At 44.6% G+C, this 26,521-nt stretch overlaps 1 protein-coding gene across 2 annotated transcripts in view; it reads right to left on the reverse strand.

Annotated features, from left to right (window-relative positions):
- dapk1 (death-associated protein kinase 1) overlaps positions 1-26,521 on the reverse strand; it is a 200,279-nt gene that overhangs the window by 53,811 nt on the left and 119,947 nt on the right. For both annotated transcript variants that reach the window (XM_071351997.1, XM_071351996.1), the window contains exons 9-16: positions 25,190-25,235; positions 24,798-24,887; positions 21,551-21,643; positions 14,735-14,854; positions 14,439-14,537; positions 12,192-12,290; positions 7,093-7,191; positions 3,642-3,839 (exon numbers count right to left, since the gene is read on the reverse strand). In XM_071351997.1, the coding sequence (XP_071208098.1) occupies positions 3,642-3,839; positions 7,093-7,191; positions 12,192-12,290; positions 14,439-14,537; positions 14,735-14,854; positions 21,551-21,643; positions 24,798-24,887; positions 25,190-25,235 (844 nt within the window). The remainder of the gene's footprint in view (positions 1-3,641; positions 3,840-7,092; positions 7,192-12,191; positions 12,291-14,438; positions 14,538-14,734; positions 14,855-21,550; positions 21,644-24,797; positions 24,888-25,189; positions 25,236-26,521) is intronic.

Genomic DNA, 26,521 nt, shown 5'->3' on the forward strand with positions numbered 1-26,521 from the left:
ATAAATAAAATAGTAATACCATAGTAATAGTGTGGTAACATCATGGTAATAGTATAGTAATATCATAGTAATATAGCAATAGTATAGTAATACAGTAATAGCATAGTAATACCATAATAATAGTACAGTAATACCATAGTAATAGTATAGAAATGTCATAGTATAGTAATATCATAGTATAGTAATATCATAGTATAGTAATATCATAGTACATGTATAGTAATATCATAGTATAGTAATATCATAGTAATATCATGGTAATACCATAGTAATAGTATAGTAATATCATAGTATAGTAATATCATAGTATAGTAATATCATAGTAATTGTATAGTAATACCATAGTAATAGTAAAGTAATATCATAGTATAGTAATATCATAGTAAATGTATAGTAATATCATAGTAATAGTAAAGTAGTATCATAGTAATAGTAATATCATGGCAATAGTATAGTAATAGCATAGCAATAGTAATAGTATAGTAATACCATAGTAATAGTATGGTAATATCATAGTAATAGTATAGTAATATCATAGTAATTGTATAGTAATATCATAGTATAGTAATATCATAGTAATTGTATAGTAATATCATAGTATAGTAATGTCATAGTAATAGCATGGTAGTACCATAGTAATAGTATAGTAATATCATAGTATAGTAATATCATAGTATAGTAAAATCATAGTAATTGTACAGTAATACCATAGTAATAGTAAAGTAATATCATAGTATAGTAATATCATAGTAATAGTATAGTAATATCATAGTATAGTAATATCATAGTATAGCAATATCATAGCAATAGTATAGTACTATCATAGTAATAGCATGTCAATAGTATAGTAATATCATAGTAATAGTAATATCATAGTAATAGTACAAGTATAGTAATATAGTAGTAATAGTACTATCATAGTAATAGTACTATTACAGTAGTATCATAGTAATAGTAATATCGTAGTAATAGTACTAGTATAGTAATATCATAGTAATAGTAATAGCATAGTAATATCATAGTAATAGTAATATCATAGTAATAGTACTAGTATAGTAATGTCATAGTAATAGGAATATCATAGTAATAGTAATATCATAGTAATAGTAATATCATAGTAATAGTATAGTAATATCATAGTAATAGTAATATCATAGTAATGGTAATATCATAGTAATAGTAATATCATAGTAATAGTAATAGCATAGTAATATCATAGTAATAGTAATATCACAGCAATAGTATAGTAATATCATAGTAATAGCATGTCAATAGTATAGTAATATCATAGTAATAGTAATATCATAGTAATAGTACTAGTATAGTAATACAGTAGTAATAGTACTATCATAGTAATAGTACTATTATAGTAGTATCATAGTAATAGTAATATCATAGTAATAGTACTAGTATAGTAATATCATAGTAATAGTAATATCATAGTAATAGTACTAGTATAGTAATGTCATAGTAATAGTAATATCATAGTAATATCATAGTAATAGTAATATCATAGTAATAGTAATATCATAGTAATAGTAATAGCATAGTAATATCATAGTAATAGTAATATCATAGTAATATCATAGTAATAGTAATATCATAGTAATATCATAGTAATAGTAATAGCATAGTAATATCATAGTAATAGTAATATCATAGTTATAGTAATATCATAGTAATAGTATAGTAATAGTAATATCATAGTAATATCATAGTAATAGTAATATCATAGTAATAGCATAGTAATAGTACTAGTATAGTAATGTCATAGTAATAGTAATCTGGATATCATAAGGTGAATGCACCAATTTGTAAGTCGCTCTGGATAAGAGCGTCTGCTAAATGACTTAAATGTAAATGTAAATGTAATATCATAGTAATAGTAATAGCATAGTAATATCATAGTAATAGTAATATCATAGTAATAGTAATATCATAGTAATAGTAATAGCATAGTAATATCATAGTAATAGTAATATCATAGTAATATCATAGTAATAGTACTATCATAGTAATAGTAATATCATAGTAATAGTACTATCATAGTAATAGTAATATCATAGTAATAGTAATAGCATAGTAATAGTAATAGTAATATCATAGTACTAGTAATATCATAGTAATAGTACTAGTATAGTAATATCATAGTAATAGTAATATCATAGTAATAGTAATGTCATAGTAATAGTAATAGCATAGTAATAGTAATATCATAGTAATAGCATAGTAATATCATAGTAATAGTAATATCATAGTAATAGTAATAGCATAGTAATATCATAGTAATAGTAATGTCATAGTAATAGTAATATCATAGTAATAGTAATATCATAGTAATATCATAGTAATATCATAGTAATAGTAATATCATAGCAATAGTATAGTAATATCATAGTAATAGCATGTCAATAGTATAGTAATATCATAGTAATAGTATAGTAATGTCATAGTAATAGTAATATCATAGTAATAGTACTAGTATAGTAATACCGTAGTAATAGTACTATCATAGTAATAGTACTAGTATAGTAATGTCATAGTAATAGTAATATCATAGTAATAGTAATATCATAGTAATTTCATAGTAATAGTAATATCATAGTAATAGTAATATCATAGTAATATCATAGTGATAGTAATATCATAGTAATATCATAGTAATAGTAATATCATAGTAATAGTACTAGTATAGTAATGTCATAGTAATAGTAATATCATAGTAATAGTAATAGCATAGTAATATCATAGTAATAGTAATAGTAATATCATAGTATTAGTAATATCATAGTAATAGTAATATCATAGTAATAGCATAGTAATATCATAGTAATAGTAATATCATAGTAATAGTAATATCATAGTAATAGTAATATCATAGTAATAGTAATATCATAGTAATAGTAATAGCATAGTAATAGTAATATCATAGTAATAGTAATAGCATAGTAATAGTAATAGCATAGTAATATCATAGTGATAGTAATATCATAGTAATATCATAGTAATAGTAATATCATAGTAATAGTACTAGTATAGTAATGTCATAGTAATAGTAATATCATAGTAATAGTAATAGCATAGTAATATCATAGTAATAGTAATGTCATAGTAATAGTAATATCATAGTAATAGTAATGTCATAGTAATAGTAATATCATAGTAATAGTAATAGCATAGTAATATCATAGTAATATCATAGTAATAGTAATATCATAGTAATAGTAATATCATAGTAATATCATAGTAATAGTAATATCATAATAATAGTATAGTAATATCATAGTAATAGTAATATCATAGTAATATCATAGTAATATCATAGTAATAGTAATATCATATTAACAGTAATATCATAGTAATATCATAGTAATAGTAATATCATAGTAATAGTAATATCATAGTAATAGTAATATCATAGTAATAGTAATATCATAGTAATAGTAATATCATAGTAATAGTAATATCATAGTAATATCATAGTAATAGTAATATCATAGTAATATCATAGTAATAGTAATATCATAGTAATAGTAATATCATAGTAATATCATAGTAATAGTAATATCATAGTAATAGTACTACCATAGTAATAGTAATATCATAGTAATAGTATAGTCGTTGCATAGCCACAGCATTACCTTGTCAGTAGAGTTGAGGTCAGCTCCATGTTCTATCAGACACTCTACTATATCAGCGAACCCCCTGGCAGAGGCGGTGAGGAGGGGGCTCTCTCCCTCCCTGTTCTTGGCATTAACCTGGCACCCCGCCTGGCATAGTGTCCTGGCCACCGAGGAGTAGCCATGCCACGACGCACAGTGGAGCGGGGTCTCCTGTTCCTGATGAGGAGAGGGGGGCGGTGGGGGGGTTATAGGGATTCCAACATGGCAGCTCCTAATCTAGTTGAAGTAGCCTGACACCAGTCTGTTTGGGCCTTAATGCTACTCCTTTTCACTTTCAGTGGAATCAAAATGATCACAAAACTAACAAAACTATCTATCCTAATCACAACCTTAAACTTTGAAAAACTGACCGTGGTTCTCTTTACAACTGACATGATCAACTAACATTATAAACTAACATTATCAACTAACATTATCAAATGACATCATCAACTAACATTATAACTAACATGATCAACTAACATTATAAACTCACATGATCAACTAACATTATAAACTCACATGATCAACTAACATGATCAACTAACACTATCAACTGACATTATCAACTGACATTATCAACTGACATTATCAACTAACATTATCAACTAACATTATCAAATGACATTATCAACTGACATTATTAACTAACATTATCAAATGACATGATCAACTAACATGATCAACTAACATTATCAACTTACATGATCAACTAACATGATCAACTGACATTATCGAATTACATTATCAAATGACATTATCAACTAACATAATCAACTAACATAATCAACTAACATGATCAACTAACATTATCAAATAACATTATCAACTAACATTATCAACTAACATGATCAACTAACATTATCAAATAACATTATCAAGTCAACAACTATCTGTCAGAGAGAACAAGACAGCAGCATGGTGCATTTCTAACGCTGCTGAACGGTTGGTACAGAACAACGCTGCTATACCTCCTGATCTAATGGTTGGTACAGAACGCTGCTATACCTCCTGATCTAACGGTTGGTACAGAACGCTGCTATACCTCCTGATCTAACGGTTGGTACAGAACGCTGCTATACCTCCTGATCTAATGGTTGGTACAGAACGCTGCTATACCTCCTGATCTAACGGTTGGTACAGAACGCTGCTATACCTCCTGATCTAACAGTTGGTACAGAACGCTGCTATACCTCCTGATCTAACGGTTGGTACAGAACGCTGCTATACCTCCTGATCTAACGGTTGGTACAGAACGCTGCTATACCTCCTGATCTAACGGTTGGTACAGAACGCTGCTATACCTCCTGATCTAACGGTTGGTACAGAACGCTGCTATACCTCCTGATCTAATGGTTGGTACAGAACGCTGCTATACCTCCTGATCTAACGGTTGGTACAGAACGCTGCTATCCCTCCTGATCTACCGGTTGGTACAGAACGCTGCTATCCCTCCTGATCTAACGGTTGGTACAGAACGCTGCTATACCTCCTGATCTAACGGTTGTTACAGAACAACGCTGCTATCCCTCCTGATCTAACGGTTGTTACAGAACAACGCTGCTATCCCTCCTGATCTAACGGTTGGTACAGAACGCTGCTATCCCTCCTGATCTAACGGTTGGTACAGAACAACGCTGCTCTCCCTCCTGTCCCCAAGCCACTCCTGTGTTGTCTTGGCTGTGTGCTTAGGGTTGTTGTCCTGTTGGAAGGTGAACCTTCAACCCAGTCTGAGGTCCTCAGCTCTCTGGAGCAGGTTTTCATCAAGGATCTCTCTGTACTTTGCTCCGTTCATCTTTCCCCACGATCCTGACTAGTCTCCCAGTCCCTGCCGCTGAAAAACATCCCCACAGCATGATGCTGCTACCACCATGCTTCACTGTCGGGATTGTGCCAGGTTTCCTCCAAACGTGACACTTGGCATTCAGGCCAAAGAGTTCAATCTTGGTTTCATCAGACCAGAGAATCTTGTTTCTCTTGGTCTGAGAGTCCTTTAGGTGCCTTTTGGCAAACGCAAAGCAGTGCCTTTTACTGAGGAGTGGCTTCCATCTGGCCACTCTACCATAAAGGTCTGATTGGTGAAGTGTTGCAGAGATGGTTGTCCTTCTGGAAGGTTCTCCCATCTCCACAGAGGAACTCTGGAGCTCTGTCAGAGTGACCATCGGGTTCTTGGTCACCTCCCTGACCAAGGCCCTTCTCCCCTGATTGTTTGGCCGGGCAACCAGCTCTAGGAAGAGTCTTGGTGGTTCCAAACGTCTGCCATTTAAGAATGATGGAGGCCACTGTGTTCTTGGGGACCTTCAATGCTGCAGAAATGTTTTGGTAGCCTTCCCCAGATTTGTGCCTCGACACAATCCTGTCTTGGAGCTCTAAGGACAATTCCTTTGACTTCATAGCTTGGTTTTTCGCTCTGACATGCACTGTCAACTGTGGGATCTTATATAGACAGGTGTGTGCCTTTCCAAATCATGTCCAAACAATTGAATTTACCACAGGTGGACTCCAATCAAGTTGTAGAAACATCTCAAGGATGATCAAAGGAAACAGGATGCACCTGAGCTCAATTTCGAGTTTCATAGCAAAGGGTCTGAATACAGGATGTAGGATTACCTCATCAGGTTAACACATGAGATACCTCATCAGGTTAACACATGAGATACCTCATCAGGTTAACACATGACATACCTCATCAGGTTAACACATGACATACCTCATCAGGTTAACACATGAGATACCTCATCAGGTTAACACATGAGATACCTCATCAGCTTAACACATGAGATACCTCATCAGGTTAACACATGAAATACCTCATCAGGTTAACACATGAGATACCTCATCAGGTTAACACATGACATACCTCATCAGGTTAACACATGACATACCTCATCAGGTTAACACATGACATACCTCATCAGGTTAACACATGAGATACCTCATCAGGTTAACACATGAGATACCTCATCAGGTTAACACATGAGATACATTATGCACTTGTCTCATTTACTTGCTGAAAATCTACACTTAGTGAACAAAACATTAGGAACACCTTCTCTTTCCATGACATAGACTGACCAGGTGAATCCAGGTGAAAGCTATGATCTCTTATTGATGTCACTTATTAAATCCACTTCAATCAGTGTAGATGAAGGGGAGGAGACGGGTTAAAGAAGGATTTTTACGCCTTGAGACAATTGAGACATGGATTGTGTATGTGTGCCATTAAGAGGGTGATTTGAGTGCCTTTGAACGGGGTATGGTAGTAGGTGCCTGGTGCACTGGTGCGTGTCAAGAACTGCAACGCTGCTGGGTTTTTTACGCTCAAAATTTTAATGTGTGTATCAAGAATGATACAGTATAGTATTCAGTACAAACTCAGAACGTACACTGTGACTGGTCTGCGTGTGTGTGTGTGTGTGTGTATACGTACCCTGTCTGAGAGGTCTGGGTTGGCATGGATACTACACAGGTATTGGACCACATCCACGTTGCCATAGCGAGCTGCCACGTGGAGGGCTGTCTCTCCACTCTGTAACAGCATCAACACGGGTCGTTACTCCTCAAAAAGCACCCAGAAAGGATTTCAACACCCACCATGTCAGATCGTTCTGAAATCATTTCTGTTGTTAGAAACAGATAAGATTGACATTCCTGCAACATTATTTTGTTGAAATAAAATTTGTTTAAAAAAAAATTAAGTTCATTGATTGCACTCAAATTGCCCTTTTTAATTTATAGGATTCATACAATATGCAATAAATATAGTACCTAACATCCGATTTGGGCCAAACTCTTTAGTAACAGTGAGTTAGACATTGGAATCCAAAGACATGGTCAAAAGCCCCCCTCCCCACGCCAATCCCACCCCAACAACCAGTATATATATATATATATACTATATATACCATCTAGTGGTCAGAACCTGGTAATACTAGGATGTAGGATGGGACAAAACTTCAATGACTCATTTCACTGAGCAGGGTAAACAAAACACCACCAGATTCACTGACAATACATTACATAAGATGAAGGAACAATACTCCAAGCCGTAGCTCCATACTACTGGTCAGACATACTGATACTACACTGAGTGTACAGAAAATTAGGAACACCTGCTTTTTCCATGACAGACTGAACAGGTGAATACAGGTGAAAGCTATGATCCCTTATTGATGTCACTTGTTAAATCCACTTCAATCCGTGTAGATGAAGGGGAGGAGACGGGTTTAAAGAAGGATTTTTAAGCCTTGAGACATGGATTGTGTATGTGTGCCATTCAGAGGTTGAATTAGCAAAACAAAACATGTTATGTCAAGAACTGCAACGCTGCTGGGTTTTTCACACTCAACAGTTTCCTGTGTGTATCAAGAGTGGTCCAAAGGACATCCAGCCAACTTGACACAACTGTGGGAAGCATTGGAGTCAACATGGACCAGGATCCCTGTGGAACACTTGAGACACCTTGTAGAGTCCATGTCCTGACGAATTGAGGCTGTTCTGAGGGGAAAAAGGGGGACTCAATATTAGGAAGGTGTTTAATGTTTTGGTTGTTGTTGGGGGGTTGTTGTGGGGTGTGGGGGGGTTCCTGGATGACTTTGACCTCTTCTTTGTATTCCTCATGTCTTACTCATTGTTACAAAACGGATGTTAGGTACTATATAAATTAAAATGGCCAATTTGGGTACATTCAATTCACTTAATTTCTCAAAGAACAAATTATACTTCAACAAAATAATGTTTCTGGCTCATCTGCTCTATTTCTAACTACAGAACATTCTAAATGTTGGGTGTCATGACACACACACACACACACACACACACACACACACACACACACACACACACACACACACACACACACACACACACACACACACACACACACACACACACACACACACACACACACAGTCCTTCTGAAGTATAAACATCTAGGCACACCCACACCCAGAAACAATATTCTATTTCCATTGAAGGGTTCTGTGACGTAAAACACCAGTGTATCAGCTGATGCCATCCTGGCCAGTCGGTAGGCGTAGTGATCTAGAGAGGTGACGAGGCACTGAGAAAGGAGGAGTGAAGCGTCTCCAGCACAGTCTCCATGGCAACAGCAAATAAAGCAGATAAATCCAGGAATGATTGAACTCTGATGACGGGGCCTCCTGCCTAAAGGTAGTGTGTTAGGACTGGCATACTACTGTATAAGCGTGTAACCGACGGTTACGGATGAAGACCGTCATGAAAATAAACATTAAAACCGTATTATTAAAAAAATTATAATCACTGAACAAACAACCGAATGTAGACTAGATGGCCAGGCATTCGTGTAACAATTTGACTGGTAAACTCATGGGTACAACCGCAATGGCTGTGTCACGTTCCTGACCTTGTTTTCCTTTTGTATTGTTGTGTTTAGTGGGTCAGGACGTGAGATGGGTGGGCAGTCTGTGTTTGTTCTATGTTAAGTGTCAGGTTTAATTGACCTTGTATGGCTCTCAATCAGAGGCAGGTGTTTTCGTTTTCCTCTGATTGAGAGACATACATAGGGAGGTTGTTTCACATTGTTTGTCGTGGGTGGTTGTCTTCCGTGTCTGTATGTTATTTCGTACCACACGGGACTGTTTCGGTGTGTATGTAGTCTGTTCCTGTTCGTGCGTTCGTCGTGTCTATGTAAGTTCTCATGTTTAGGTCAGTCTACGTCGTTTGTTATTTTGTATCATTTCAAGTGTAGTTCGTGTTCGTTTTTCGTCTTGTCAATAAATTCATTATGTATTCACAACCCGCTGCACCTTGGTTCAATCCCTGCTCCTCCTCTTCGGATGAAGAGGAGGAGGACAGCCGTTACAGAACCACCCACCAAATTACCAGAACCAAGCAGCGGGGAAAAGGGCAGCGACAGCAACCGCAGAGATCCCAGGATTCATGGACATGGGAGGAGATCTTGAACGGAGAAGGACCCTGGGCACAGGCTGGGGAGTATCGCCGCCCCAAAGCTGAGCTGGAGAAAGCGAAAGCTGAACGGCGGCGATATGAGGAGGCAGCACGGCAGCGGGACAGGTACGAGAGGCAACCCCAGATTTTTTTTTGGGGGGGGCTAGAGAGGAGTGTGGCTAAGCCAGGTAGCAGACCTGAGCGCACTCCTCGTGCTTATTATAAGCATCGCGTCACTGGTCAGGCACCGTGTTATGCGGTTAAGCGCACGGTGTCGCCAGTGCGTGCCCATAGCCCGGTGCGCTATAGAGCAGCCCTCCGAAAGTGTCATGTGAGTGTGGGCATCCAGCCGGGGCGTATTGTGCCTGCTCAGCGCGTCTGGTCTCCGGTACGCAGTTTCGGTCCAGGGTATCCTGCGCCGGCTCTGCGTGCTGTGTCTCCGGAGCGCTGGGAGGGTGCAGTGCGTCCTATGCCTACGCTCCGCTCGTACCGGGCAAATGTGGTAGTGGAGCCTAAGAGAGAAGTGCGCTTAGTAGGCACTAGATCTCCAGTGCTCATCCACAGCCCGGTTCAACCTGTGCCTGCACTCTGGAGGGTACGGGCTGGTGTAGTATTCCAGCCTGGGGGAGTGGTGCCAAGGCTGCGCACCAGAGCTCCAGTACTCCCCCACAGCCCGGTCCTTCAGGTGCCTCGTAACATCAAGCCTCCTGTAGGTCTCTCCAGCCTGGTGGGTCCTGTGGCAGCCCCACGCACCAGGCTGTCTCTCCGTCTCCTCCCTACAGGTGTGCCCATCTGCCCAGCGGCGCCTGAACTGCCCGTCTGCCCAGCGGCGCCTGAACTGCCCGTCTGCCCAGCGGCGCCTGAATTGCCCGTCTGCCCAGCGGCGCCTGAACTGCCCGTCTGCCCAGCGGCGCCTGAACTGTCCGTCTGCCCAGCGGCGCCTGAACTGTCCGTCTGCCCAACGGCGCCTGAACTGCCCGTCTGTCATGAGCCTGCAAAGCTGCCCGTCTGTCATGAGCCTGCAAAGCCGCCCGTCTGCCAAGAGCCTACAGAGCCGTCCGCCAGACAGGAGCCGCTAGAGCCTTCCGCCAGACCGGATCAGCCAGAGCCTTCCGCCAGACCGGATCAGCCAGAGCCTTCCGCCAGACCGGATCAGCCAGAGCCTTCCGCCAGACCGGATCAGCCAGAGCCTTCCGCCAGACCGGATCAGCCAGAGCCTTCCGCCAGACCGGATCAGCCAGAGCCTTCCGCCAGACCGGATCAGCCAGAGCCTTCCGCCAGACCGGATCAGCCAGAGCCTTCCGCCAGACCGGATCAGCCAGAGCCTTCCGCCAGCCAGGACCAGCCAGAGCCGTCCAGCCAGGACCAGCCAGAGCCGTCCAGCCAGAGCCGTCCAGCCAGGACCAGCCAGAGCCAGCTAGCCAGGATCCGCCAGAGCCAGCCAGCCAGGATCCGCCAGCCAGTCCGGTGTTGTCCCTCAGTCCGGAGCTGCCGTCCCTCAGTCCGGGGCTGCCCCTAAATCCAGCGGGACCCATGTCTAGGGTTCCCAGTCCAAGGTCGGTGGCGAGGGTCGCCACCTTGAGGAGGCCACAGAAGCGGGGATTTATTATGGTGGGATGGGATCCACGTCCTGCGCCAGAGCCGCCGCCGCGGACAGATGCCCACCCAGACCCTCCCCTAGACTTTTTTTTATGGTGCGTCCGGAGTTCGCACCTTAAGGGGGGGGTTCTGTCACGTTCCTGACCTTGTTTTCCTTTTGTATTGTTGTGTTTAGTGGGTCAGGACGTGAGATGGGTGGGCAGTCTGTGTTTGTTCTATGTTAAGTGTCAGGTTTAATTGACCTTGTATGGCTCTCAATCAGAGGCAGGTGTTTTCGTTTTCCTCTGATTGAGAGACATACATAGGGAGGTTGTTTCACATTGTTTGTCGTGGGTGGTTGTCTTCCGTGTCTATGTTATTTCGTACCACACGGGACTGTTTCGGTGTGTATGTAGTCTGTTCCTGTTCGTGCGTTCGTCGTGTCTATGTAAGTTCTCATGTTTAGGTCAGTCTACGTCGTTTGTTATTTTGTATCATTTCAAGTGTAGTTCGTGTTCGTTTTTCGTCTTGTCAATAAATTCATTATGTATTCACAACCCGCTGCACCTTGGTTCAATCCCTGCTCCTCCTCTTCGGATGAAGAGGAGGAGGACAGCCGTTACAGGCTGCCTGGTATTGTGATGCAATAACTTCCATGGTAACAGAATGTTATTCAAATGATGTTAACTGATGTGGCTCATGCAATTGAAAGCATTTTTTGTAAAGTCAGTTGAGTTGAATCAACAAAATCACAGCTCGTATCGATCGGTACACTTCCTGCTTTTACTTCCTGCTTTTACTTCCTGCTTTTCTCCTCGCAACGGCCGCCAGTCCACCCATTATGACATCACTGACTTGAATGGGAAAATCATTCTATTCACGGCCAATTACCGTCATCCAAAACTCCATGACCATCACGGGGAGGAAGGGGGCGAGCCGCTCGAGGGGCCTGATGGACTGACTAGAGTGTGTTGTGATTGTGGTATTCAGGGCTCAGGGTGAGTGTGGGGGGAAAATCACCTTATCTTGGACGTCCAGAGGGCAGGTCTTTTCATGCAGGAACCTGAGTGTCTCCACGTGTCCGTGTCTCCCTGCGTAGTAGATGGCGTTCGCTCCACTCTGAGGTTTAATGGGTACAGTCAGACACTGGGATGTGCAGCACACACGGTTCAAATGGGCAACGTGTGATTACTTACGCTACATTAGAATGGTTTGTAGTGTGTCTGTTACTCACACCTCATCACACCTTATCCCATCCAACTAGACGGCTGGTTTAACAGCTAGCCTTCAAATATTCTCCACCTCTCAAAACACTCCCTCACATTTAATCAAAGGAAGCCAAAAATGAAAAACATTTTGAACTTCTATGGACATTTGATAATATCTACACTACCGTTCAAAAGTTTGGGGTCACTTAGAAATATCCTTGTTTTTTAAAGAAACATTTTTGTTTCCACAAATTGAACCCACAAATGCTGATGCTCCAGATCCTCAACTAGTCTAAAGAAGGCCAGTTTTATTGCTTCTTTAAATCAGAACAACAGTTTTCAGCTGCACTAACATAATTGCAAAAGTGTTTTGTAATGATCAATTAGCCTTTTAAAATGATAAACTTGGATTAGCTAACACAACGTGCCATTGGAACACAGGAGTGATGGGTGCTGATAATGGGCCTCTGTAGATATTCCATTAAAAATCAGACATTTCCTGCTACAATAGTCATTTACAACATTAACAATGTCTACACTGTATTTCTGATCAAGTTGATGTTATTTTAATGGACAAAAAATGTGGGCATTTCTAAGTGACCCCAAGCTATTGAACAGCAGTGTAGATATTTTTGTATTCTTGAGTGTCATTAAAATGAAACCCTAATCAAGAAGTTGACTGTGTGTTTTTTCTGTGTGTGAGTCCTGTCTGTGTGTACCTTGTCGTGGTAGTGTGTGTGTACCTTGTCGTGGTAGTGTGTGTGTACCTTGTCGTGGTAGTGTGTGTGTACCTTGTCGTGGTAGTGTGTGTACCTTGTCGTGGTAGTGTGTGTAACTTGTCGTGGTAGTGTGTGTATACCTTGTCGTGGTAGTGTGTGTGTACCTTGTCGTGGTAGTGTGTGTGTACCTTGTCGTGGTAGTGTGTGTGTACCTTGTCGTGGTAGTGTGTGTACCTTGTCGTGGTAGTGTGTGTACCTTGTCGTGGTAGTGTGTGTGTACCTTGTCGTGGTAGTATGTGTGTACCTTATCGTGGTAGTGTGTGTGTACCTTGTCGTGGTAGTGTGTGTGTACCTTGTCGTGGTAGAGTGTGTGTACCTTGTCGTGGTACTGTGTGTGTACCTTGTCGTGGTAGTGTGTGTGTACCTTGTCGTGGTAGTGTGTGTGTACCTTGTCGTGGTAGTGTGTGTGTACCTTGTCGTGGTAGTGTGTGTGTACCTTGTCGTGGTAGTGTGTGTGTACCTTGTCGTGGTAGTGTGTGTGTACCTTGTCGTGGTAGTGTGTGTGTACCTTGTCATGGTAGTGTGTGTGTACCTTGTCGTGGTAGTGTGTGTGTACCTTGTCATGGTAGTGTGTGTGTACCTTGTCGTGGTAGTGTGTGTACCTTGTCGTTGTAATGTGTGTGTACCTTGTCGTTGTAATGTGTGTGTACCTTGTCGTTGTAATGTGTGTGTACCTTGTAGTTGTAATGTGTGTGTACCTTGTCGTTGTAATGTGTGTGTACCTTGTCGTTGTAATGTGTGTGTACCTTGTCGTGGTAGTGTGTGTGTACCTTGTCATGGTAGTGTGTGTACTTTGTCGTTGTAATGTGTGTGTACCTTGTCGTGGTAGTGTGTGTGTACCTTGTCATGGTAGTGTGTGTACCTTGTCGTTGTAATGTGTGTGTACCTTGTCGTGGTAGTGTGTGTACCTTGTCGTGGTAGTGTGTGTGTACCTTGTCATGGTAGTGTGTGTACCTTGTCGTTGTAATGTGTGTGTACCTTGTCGTTGTAATGTGTGTGTACCTTGTCGTGGTAGTGTGTGTACCATGTCATGGTAGTGTGTGTACCTTGTCGTTGTAATGTGTGTGTACCTTGTCGTTGTAATGTGTGTGTACCTTGTCATGGTAGTGTGTGTACCTTGTCATGGTAGTGTGTGTACCTTGTCGTTGTAATGTGTGTGTACCTTGTCGTTGTAATGTGTGTGTACCTTGTCGTTGTAATGTGTGTGTACCTTGTCGTGGTAGGGTGTGTACCTTATCGTTGTAATGTGTGTGTACCTTGTCGTTGTAATGTGTGTGTACCTTGTCGTGGACCTGTATCTCAGCTCCTTTCCCCATCAGCACATCGATGATCTGAATGTTCCCACAGCCTGCTGCAATCAGGAGGGGGGGAGTCCCGTTCTACACACACACATGTTAACATGGGATCAGTGAATGTACACACACACACACACACACACACACACACACACACACACACACACACACACACACACACACACACACACACACACACACACACACACACACACACACACACACACACACACACACACACACACACACAGAGAGAGGGAGAGACAGAGCTGTGTTCTCACCTTGTTGGGCTGGTTCAGGTCATAGCTGGTCAGTGAAGTCAGAAGGTGCTGCAGGCCAGGTACGTTGTTGTCGTTTATTGCATGGATTATAGCCTTCATCACAAAGGAGTCTTCCTCATCCTATTGACACACCACAGGGGTTATTTGGTTTCCATCAGGTGTATGGTATCATCTCACAGGCTCGGGTAACAGGATAATATGCTCTAGTGTTCTAGTAACATCTGGATGTGACCAAGTCCCTCTCAGAAAAACATGTTCTGTACTGGGGAGGGACAGACAGAGAGGGGGGTGGGGAGGGACAGACAGAGAGGGGGGTGGGGAGGGACAGACAGAGAGGGGGGTGGGGAGGGACAGACAGAGAGGGGGGTGGGGAGGGACAGACAGAGTGGGGGGTGGGGAGGGACAGACAGAGAGGGGGGTGGAGAGGGACAGATAGAGAGGGGGGTGGGGAGGGACAGACAGAGAGGGGGGTGGGGAGGGACAGACAGAGAGGGGGGTGGGGAGGGACAGACAGAGTGGGGGGTGGGGAGGGACAGATAGAGAGGGGGGTGGGGAGGGACAGACAGAGAGGGGGGTGGGGAGGGACAGACAGAGAGGGGGGTGGGGAGGGACAGAGAGAGGGGGGTGGGGAGGGACAGACAGAGTGGGGGGTGGGGAGGGACAGATAGAGAGGGGGTGGGGAGGGACAGACAGAGAGGGGGGTGGGGAGGGACAGACAGAGTGGGGGGTGGGGAGGGACAGATAGAGAGGGGGGTGGGGAGGGACAGACAGAGAGGGGGTGTTACAGGGTCTGAGACGCCAAACCCTCCCACCATTAGCTCTGACAAATTGAAAACCCTAGTCATTGGCAACTCCATTACCCGCAGTATTAGACTTGAAAAGATTCCTAGATGCCCTTCCAGACTCCCTCCACCTACCCAAGGACGTCAGAGTACAAAAATCGGTTAACCACTTGACTGAGGAACTCAATTTAACCTTGCGCAATACCCTAGATGCAGTTGCACCCCTAAAAACTAAAAACATTTGTCATAAGAAACTAGCTCCCTGGTATACAGAAAATAACCGAGCTCTGAAGCAAGCTTCCAGAAAATTGAAACGGAAATGGCGTCACACCAAACTGGAAGTCTTCCGACTAGCTTGGAAAGACAGTACCGTGCAGTATCGAAGAGCCCTCACTGCTGCTCGATCATCCTACTTTTCCAACTTAATTGAGGAGAATAAGAACAACCCTAAATGTATTTTTGATACTGTCGCAAAGCCAGCTAAAAAGCAGCATTCCCCAAGAGAGGATGGCTTTCACTTCAGCAGTGATAAATTCATGAACTTCTTTGAGGAAAAGATCATGATCATTAGAAAGCAAATTACAGACTCCTCATTAAATCTGCGTATTCCTCCAAAGTTCAGTTGTCCTGAGTCTGCACAACACTGCCAGGATATAGGATCAAGGGAGACACTCAAGTTTTTAAATGTGATTTCTCTTGACACATTGATGAAAATAATCATGGCCTCTAAACCTTCAAGCTGCATACTGGACCCTATTCCAACTAAACTATTAAAAGAGCTGATTCCTGTGCTTGGCCCTCCTATATTGAACATAATAAACGTCTCTCTATCCACCGGATGTGTACCAAACTCACTAAAAGTGGCAGTAATAAAGCCTCTCTTGAAAAAGCTAAACCTTGACCCAGAAAATATAAAAACCTATTGGCCTATATCGAATCTCCCATTCCTCTCAATTTTTTTTAGAAAAAGCTGTTGCGCAGCAACTCACTGCCTTCCTGAAGACAAACAATGTATACGAAACACTTCAGTCTGGGACAGATAGAGAGGGGGCTGGTTTTAGACCCCATCATAGCACTGAGACTGCACTTGTGAAGGCGTCAGACCGAGGCTCTGCATCTGTCCTCGTGCTCCTAGACCTTAGCGCTACTTTTGACACCATTGATCGCCACATTCTTTTGGAGAGATTGGAAACCCAAATGGGTCTACACGGACAAGTTCTGGCCTGGTTTAGATCTTATCTGTCGAAAGATATCAGTTTGTCTCTGTGAATGGTTTGTCCTCTGACAAATTAACTGTAAATTTCGGTGTTCCTCAAGGTTCCGTTTTAGGACCACTATTGTTTTCACTTTGGCATCAGCTAATGGGGATCATAATAAATACAAAAAACCAAATACTATATATTTTACCTCTTGGTGATGTCATTCGGAAACATAATGTTAACTTTCACTGCTATTCGGACGACACACAGCTGTACATTTCGATGAAACATGGTGAAGCCCCAAAATTGCCCTCGCTAGAAGCCTGTGTTTCAGACATAAGGAAGCGGATGGCGGTAAATGTTCTACTTTTAAATTCGGACAAAACAGATGCTAGTTCTAGGTCCCAAGAAACAAAGAGATCTTCTGTTGGATCTGACAATTCATCTTGATGGTTGTACAGTCGTCTCAAATAAAACTGTGAAGGACCTCGGCGTTACTCTGGACCCTGATTTCTCTTTTAACGAATATATCAAGACTGTTTCAAGGACAACTTTTTCCCCATCTGCATAACATTGCAAAAATCAGAAACTTTCTGTCCAAAAATGATGCTGAAAAATGTATCCATGCTTTTGTCACTTCTAGGTTGGACTACTGCAATGCTCTACTTTCCTGCTACCCGGATAAAGCACTAAATAAACTTCAGTTAGTGCTAAACACAGCTGTCAGAATCTTGACTAGAACCCAAAAATTTGATCATATTACTCCAGTGCTAGCCTCTCTACACTGGCTTCCTGTTAAGGCTAGGGCTGATTTCAAGGTTTTACAACAAAGCATTACATGGGCTTGCTCCTACCTATTTTTCCGATTTGGTCCTGCCGTACATACCTAAACGTACGCTACGATCACAAGACGCAGGCCTCCTTATTGTCCCTAGAATTTCTAAGCAAACAGCTGGAGGCAGGGCTTTCTCCTATAGAGCTCCATTTTTATGGAATGGTCTGCCTACACATGTGAGAGACGCAGACTTGGTCTCGACCTTTAAGTCTTTATTGAAGACTCATCTCTTCAGTAGGTTCTATGATTGAGTGTCGTCTGGCCCAGGGGTGTGAAGGTGAACGGAAAGGCACTGGAGCGACACACCACCCTTGTTGTCTCTGCCTGGCCGGTTCCCCTCTCTCCACTGGGATTCTCTGCCCCTAACCCTATTACAGGGGCTGAGTCACTGGCTTACTGATGCTCTTCCATGCCGTCCCTAGGAGGGGTGCGTCACTTGAGTGGGTTGAGTCACTGACGTGATCTTCCTGTCCGGGTTGTCGCCCCCCTCGGGTTTGTGCTGTGGGGGAGATCTTTGTGGGCTATACTCGGCCTTGTCTCAGGGTGGTAAGTTGGTGGCTTGAAGATATCCCTCTAGTGGTGTGGGGGCTGTGCTAGCAGTGGGTGGGGTTATATCCTGTCTGTTTGGCCCTGTCCGTGGGTATCGTCGGACGGGGCCACAGTGTCTCCTGACACCTCCTGTCTCAGCCTCCAGTATTTATGCTGCAATAGTTTATGTGTCGGGGGGCTAGGGTCAGTCAGTTATATCTGGAGTATTTCTCCTGTCTTATCCGGTGTCCTGTGTGAATTTAAGTATGCTCCCTCTAACTCTCTCTCTCCCTCTCTTCTCTCAGAGGACCTGAGCCCTAGGACCATGCCTCAGGACTACCTGGCCGGATGACTCCTTGCTGTCCCCAGTCCACCTGCGTCCCCAGTCCACCCAGGTCCACCTGCTGCTGCTCCAGTTTCAACTGTTCTGCCTGCGGCTATGGAACCTTGACCTGTTCACCAGACGTGCTACCTTGTACCAGACCTGCTGTTTTCGACTCTCTCTCCATACTGCACCTGCTGTCTCTAACTCTGAATGATCGGCTATGAAAAGCCAACTGACATTTACTCCTGAGGTTCTGACTTGCTGCACCCTCGACAACTACTGTGATTATTATTATTTGACCATGCTGGTCATTTATGAACATTTGAACATCTTGGCCATGTTCTGCTATGATCTCCACCCGGCACAGCCAGAAGAGGACTGGCCACCCCTCATAGCCTGGTTCCTCTCTAGGTTTCTTCCTAGGTTTTGGCCTTTCTAGGGAGTTTTTCATAGCCACCGTGCTTCTTCACCTGCATTGCTTGCTGTTTGGGGTTTTAGGCTGAGTTTCTGTACAGCACTTTGTGACATCGGCTGATGTAAGAAGGGCTATATAAATACATTAGATTTGATTGATTGAGGAGAGGCATACAGAGAGGGGGGTGGGGAGGGGCTTACACTACCCTCCATCCTACCCAGACACTACCCTCCATCCTACCAGACACTACCCTCCATCCTACCAGACACTACCCTCCATCCTACCAGACACTACCCTCCATCCTACCAGACACCACCCTCCATCCTACCAGACACTACCCTCCATCCTACCAGACACTACCCTCCATCCTACCAGACACTACCCTCCATCCTCCCAGACACTACCCTCCATCCTACCAGACACTACCCTCCATCCTACCAGACACTACCCTCCATCCTACAAGACACTACCCTCCATCCTACCAGACACCACCCTCCATCCTCCCAGACACTACCCTCCATCCTACCCAGACACCACCCTCCATCCTACCAAGACACTACCCTCCATCCTACCCAGACACTACCCTCCATCCTACCAGACACTACCCTCCATCCTACCAAGACACTACCCTCCATCCTACCAGACACTACCCTCCATCCTACCCAGACACTACCCTCCATCCTACCCAGACACTACCCTCCATCCTACCAGACACTACCCTCCATCCTACCAGACACTACCCTCCATCCTCCCAGACACTACCCTCCATCCTACCAGACACTACCCTCCATCCTACCCAGACACTACCCTCCATCCTACCCAGACACTACCCTCCATCCTACCAGACACTACCCTCCATCCTCCCAGACACTACCCTCCATCCTACCCAGACACTACCCTCCATCCTACCAGACACTACCCTCCATCCTACCCAGACACTACCCTCCATCCTACCAGACACTACCCTCCATCCTACCCAGACACTACCCTCCATCCTACCAGACACCACCCTCCATCCTACCAGACACTACCCTCCATCCTACCAGACACTACCCTCCATCCTACCAGACACTACCCTCCATCCTACCCAGACACTACCCTCCATCCTACCAGACACTACCCTCCATCCTACCAGACACTACCCTCCATCCTCCCAGACACTACCCTCCATCCTACCAGACACTACCCTCCATCCTACCCAGACACTACCCTCCATCCTACCCAGACACTACCCTCCATCCTACCCAGACACTACCCTCCATCCTACCAGACACTACCCTCCATCCTCCCAGACACTACCCTCCATCCTACCAGACACTACCCTCCATCCTACCAGACACTACCCTCCATCCTACCCAGACACTACCCTCCATCCTACCCAGACACTACCCTCCATCCTACCAGACACTACCCTCCATCCTACCCAGACACTACCCTCCATCCTACCAGACACTACCCTCCATCCTACCAGACACTACCCTCCATCCTACCCAGACACTACCCTCCATCCTACCAGACACTACCCTCCATCCTACCCAGACACTACCCTCCATCCTACCCAGGCACTACCCTCCATCCTACCCAGACACTACCCTCCATCCTACCAGACACTACCCTCCATCCTACCAGACACTACCCTCCATCCTACCAGACACTACCCTCCATCCTACCCAGACACTACCCTCCATCCTACCAGACACTACCCTCCATCCTACCCAGACACTACCCTCCATCCTACCAGACACTACCCTCCATCCTACCCAGACACTACCCTCCATCCTACCCAGGCACTACCCTCCATCCTACCCAGACACTACCCTCCATCCTACCCAGACACTACCCTCCAGCCTACCCAGACAATATCCTCCATTCTCCACCATTCTACTCAGACACTAACTATTATTCTACCCAGCGGTTTCAGGAAGTAACCAACAGCATTTGAGGAAGTAACCAACAGCAGTTGAGGAAGTAACCAACAGCAGTTTCAGGAAGTAACCAACAGCAGTTTAGGAAGTAACCAACAGCAGTTTCAGGAAGTAACCAACAGCAGTTGAAGTAACCAACAGCAGTTTCAGGAAGTAACCAACAGCAGTTTCAGGAAGTAACCAACAGCAGTTTCAGGAAGTAACCAACAGCAGTTGAAGTAACCAACAGCAGTTTTAGGAAGTAACCAACAGCAGTTTCAGGAAGTAACATACAGCAGTTTCAGGAAGTAACCAACAGCAGTTGAGGAAGTAATCAACAGCAGTTGAGGAAGTAACCAACAGCAGTTGAGGAAGTAACCAACATCAGTTGAGGAAGTAATCAACAGCAGTTGAGGAAGTAATCAACAGCAGTTGAGGAAGTAACCAACAGCAGTTTCAGGAAGTAACATACAGCAGTTTCAGGAAGTAACCAACAGCAGTTGAGGAAGTAACCAACAGCAGTTCAGGAAGTAACCAACAGCAATTGAGGAAGTAACCAACAGCAGTTGAGGAAGTAATCAACTGTGTAAAGTTTAGATGGGTAAATTGATAACGCTGATAAGGCAAATCACTAACCTTCAACCAGTATGTGGGTGGGGAGGGGGGGTTCTCTATGCTTTTACATGGTACTTCATAAGGATCTGACTAAACGTAGGGCACCACCACATAGGGAACAGGGTGGAATAGAGTTGTCACCGGTGGGTGTGATTTTGTGTATGTATATGAATGTGTGTGTGTGTGTGTGTCTAGGACAGGGGTTGTTCTTACCAGCGTGTCATCACTGCGAGCCACACTCATGTTGCTTCTAGACAGGAAGGAGCGAGAGAGCCGGTTACACAACGAGATGAGGCGCACCGATTGCTGGAAGAGAGGAGAGAAGAGAGAAACACAATGTTAGGATGGAGGAGAGAAGAGAGAAACAGAATGTTAGGATGGAGGAGAGAAGAGAGAAACACAATGTTAGGATGGAGGAGAGAAGAGAGAAACAGAATGTTATGATGGAGGAGAGAAGAGAGAAACAGAATGTTAGGATGGAGGAGAGAAGAGAATGCTAGGGAGTTTCTCCTAGCCACCTACAGTGGGGCAAAAAAGTATTTAGTCAGCCACCAATTGTGCAAGTTCTCCCACTTAAAAAGATGAGAGAGGCCTGTAACTTTCATCATAGGTACACTTCAACTATGACAGACAAAATGAGAAAAAAAAATCCAGAAAATCACATTGTAGGATTTTTAATGAATTTATTTGCAAATTATGGTGGAAAATAAGTATTTGGTCACCTACAAACAAGCAAGATTTCTGGCTCTCACAGACCTGTAACTTCTTCTTTAAGAGGCTCCTCTGTCCTCCACTCGTTACCTGTATTAATGGCACCTGTTTGAACTTGTTATCAGTATAAAAGACACCTGTCCACAACCTCAAACAGTCACACTCCAAACTCCACTATAGCCAAGACCAAAGAGCTGTCAAAGGACACCAGAAACAAAATTGTAGACCTGCACCAGGCTGGGAAGACTGAATCTGCAATAGGTAAGCAGCTTGGTTTGAAGAAATCAACTGTGGGAGAAATTATTAGGAAATGGAAGACATACAAGACCACTGATAATCTCCCTCGATCTGGGGCTCCACGCAAGATCTCACCCCGTGGGGTCAAAATGATCACAAGAACGGTGAGCAAAAATCCCAGAACCACACAGGGGGACCTAGTGAATGACCTGCAGAGAGCTGGGACCAAAGTAACAAAGCCTACCATCAGTAACACACTACGCCGCCAGGGACTCAAATCCTGCAGTGCCAGACGTGTCCCCCTGCTTAAGCCAGTACATGTCCAGGCCCGTCTGAAGTTTGCTAGAGAGCATTTGGATGATCCAGAAGAAGATTGGGAGAATGTCATATGGTCAGATGAAACCAAAATATAACTTTTTGGTAAAAACTCAACTTGTCGTGTTTGGAGGACAAAGAATGCTGAGTTGCATCCAAAGAACACCATACCTACTGTGAAGCATGGGGGTGGAAACATCATGCTTTGGGGCTGTTTTTCTGCAAAGGGACCAGGACGACTGATCCGTGTAAAGGACAGAATGAATGGGGCCATGTATCGTGAGATTTTGAGTGAAAACCTCCTTCCATCAGCAAGGGCATTGAAGATGAAACGTGGCTGGGTCTTTCAGCATGACAATGATCCCAAACACACCGCCCGGGCAACGGAGTGGCTTTGTAAGAAGCATTTCAAGGTCCTGGAGTGGCCTAGCCAGGCTCCAGATCTCAACCCCATAGAAAATCTTTGGAGGGAGTTGAAAGTCTGTGTTGCCCAGCAACAGCCCCAAAACATCACTGCTCTAGAGGAGATCTGCATGGAGGAATGGGCCAAAATACCAGCAACAGTGTGTGAAAACCTTGTGAAGACTTACAGAAAACGTTTGACCTCTGTCATTGCCAACAAAGGGTATATAACAAAGTATTGAGATAAACTTTTGTTATTGACCAAATACTTATTTTCCACCATAATTTGCAAATAAATTCATTAAAAATCCTACAATGTGATTTTCTGGATTTTTTTTTCTCATTTTGTCTGTCATAGTTGAAGTGTACCTATGATGAAAATTACAGTCCTCTCTCATCTTTTTAAGTGGGAGAACTTGCACAATTGGTGGCTGACTAAATACTTTTTTGCCCCACTGTATATACAGAAGAGGACTGGCCACCCCTCATAGCCTGGTTCCTCTCTAGGTTTCTTCCTAGGTTTTGGCCTTTCTAGGGAGTTTTTCCGAGCCACCGTGCTTCTACACCTGCATTGCTTGCTGTTTGGGGTTTTAGGCTGGGTTTCTGTACAGCACTTTGAGATATCAGCTGATGTAAGAAGGGCTATATAAATACATTTGATTTGATGTAGTGCAGTGCAGTGAGCTCATCATAACACGCTCAGAGCTGACTACGCCACACCCCCAGAGCTCACTACGCCACACCCCCAGAGCTCACTACGCCACACCCCCAGAGCTCACTACGCCACACCCCCAGAGCTCACTACGCCACACCCCCAGAGCTCACTACGCCACACCCTCAGAGCTCACTACGCCACACCCCCAGAGCTCACTACACCACACCCTCAGAGCTCACTACGCCACACCCTCAGAGCTCACTACGCCACACCCCCAGAGCTCACTACGCCACACCCCCAGAGCTCACTACGCCACACCCCAGAGCTCACTACGCCACACCCTCAGAGCTCACTACGCCACACCCCCAGAGCTCACTACACCACACCCTCAGAGCTCACTACGCCACACCCTCAGAGCTCACTACGCCACACCCCCAGAGCTCACTACGCCACACCCCCAGAGCTCACTACGCCACACCCCAGAGCTCACTACGCCACACCCTCAGAGCTCACTACGCCACACCCCCAGAGCTCACTACGCCACACCCCCAGAGCTCACTACGCCACACCCCCAGAGCTCACTACGCCACACCCTCAGAGCTCACTACGCCACACCCTCAGAGCTCACTACGCCACACCCTCAGAGCTCACTACGCCACACCCCCAGAGCTCACTACGCCACACCCCCAGAGCTCACTACGCCACACCCCCAGAGCTCACTACGCCACACCCTCACTACGCCACACCCCCAGAGCTCACTACGCCACACCCCCAGAGCTCACTACGCCATACCCTCAGAGCTCACTATGCCACACCCTCAGAGCTCACTACGCCACACCCTCAGAGCTCACTACGCCACACCCCCAGAGCTCACTACGCCACACCCCCAGAGCTCACTACGCCACACCCCCAGAGCTCACTACGCCACACCCTCAGAGCTCACTACGCCACACCCCCAGAGCTCACTATGCCACACCCCCAGAGCTCACTACGCCACACCCTCAGAGCTCATTATGCCACACCCTCAGAGCTCACTACGCCACACCCCCAGAGCTCACTACGCCACACCCCCAGAGATAGAAGAGATAGAAGGGAGAGTGATAAAAAGACAGACAGAGGGAGAGAGAGAGATAAATGTACCTTCCATTTCCTCCGAGCAGCAAACTTCTTAAACTTCTCCATGTTGACAGCAGACTCCTTCCTGCTGAGAGCCTGCTGGGAGTCCTTTGGCTGATTGGACAAACAGGAACATATATGACTAATCAGATCAATAGATTACATCCACTTATCAATACTTTTTATATTGATCATATTGTGTATCATTCTGCTACCCTTTGTTTTCAAGTAGGATTTTATGAAGTGAATGAACACTCATTCCCTGTATAAAGTGAATAAAGAAATAACTTATCCTGTGTGTGTGTGTGTGTGTGTGTGTGTGTGTGTGTGTGTGTGTGTGTGTGTGTGTGTGTGTGTGTGTGTGTGTGTGTGTGTGTGTGTGTGTGTGTGTGTGTGTGTGTGTGTGTTAGACAGACCTTGATCCAGGGATGAAGCAGACTGTCCTGGATGGTCATTCTCTTTCTAAAAAAGACAAGACAGTTAGGGTTAGGAAAGGGACAGGGGTTAGGAAGGGAACAGGGGTTAGGAAGGGAACAGGGGTTAGGAAGGGAACAGGGGTTAGGAAGGGAACAGGGGTTAGGAAGGGAACAGGGGTTAGGAAAGGGACAGGGGTTAGGAAGGGAACAGGGGTTAGGAAAGGAACAGGGGTTAGGAAAGGAACAGGGGTTAGGAAGGGAACAGGGGTTAGGAAGGGAACAGGGGTTAGGAAAGGAACAGGGGTTAGGAAGGGAACAGGGGTAAGGAAAGGAACAGGGGTTAGGAAGGGAACAGGGGTTAGGAAGGGAACAGGAGTTAGGAAGGGAACAGGGGTTAGGAAAGGAACAGGGGTTAGGAAGGGAACAGGGGTAAGGAAAGGAACAGGGGTTAGGAAGGGAACAGGGGTTAGGAAGGGAACAGGGGTAAGGAAAGGAACAGGGGTTAGGAAGGGAACAGGGGTTAGGAAGGGAACAGGGGTTAGGAAGGGAACAGGGGTAAGGAAAGGAACAGGGGTTAGGAAGGGAACAGGGGTTAGGAAGGGAACAGGAGTTAGGAAGGGAACAGGGGTTAGGAAAGGAACAGGGGTTAGGAAGGGAACAGGGGTTAGGAAGGGAACAGGGGTTAGGAAGGGAACAGGGGTTAGGAAGGGAACAGGGGTTAGGAAGGGAACAGGGGTTAGGAAAGGAACAGGGGTTAGGAAAGGAACAGGGGTTAGGAAAGGAACAGGGGTTAGGAAGGGAACAGGGGTTAGGAAGGGAACAGGGGTTAGGAAAGGAACAGGGGTTAGGAAGGGAACAGGAGTTAGGAAGGGAACAGGGGTTAGGAAAGGGAACAGGGGTTAGGAAGGGAACAGGGGTTAGGAAGGGAACAGGGGTTAGGAAGGGAACAGGGGTTAGGAAGGGAACAGGGGTTAGGAAAGGAACAGGGGTTAGGAAAGGGAACAGGGGTTAGGAAGGGAACAGGGGGTTAGGAAGGGAACAGGGGTTAGGAAGGGAACAGGGGTTAGGAAAGGAACAGGGGTTAGGAAAGGAACAGGGGTTAGGAAGGGAACAGGGGTTAGGAAGGGAACAGGGGTTAGGAAAGGAACAGGGGTTAGGAAGGGAACAGGGGTTAGGAAGGGAACAGGGGTTAGGAAAGGAACAGGGGTTAGGAAAGGAACAGGGGTTAGGAAGGGAACAGGGGTTAGGAAAGGAACAGGGGTTAGGAAAGGAACAGGGGTTAGGAAGGGAACAGGGGTTAGGAAGGGAACAGGGGTTAGGAAAGGGACAGGG

This window comes from Salvelinus alpinus, chromosome 19, assembly GCF_045679555.1.
Source record: "Salvelinus alpinus chromosome 19, SLU_Salpinus.1, whole genome shotgun sequence".
NCBI classification, from domain to species: Eukaryota; Metazoa; Chordata; class Actinopteri; order Salmoniformes; family Salmonidae; genus Salvelinus; species Salvelinus alpinus.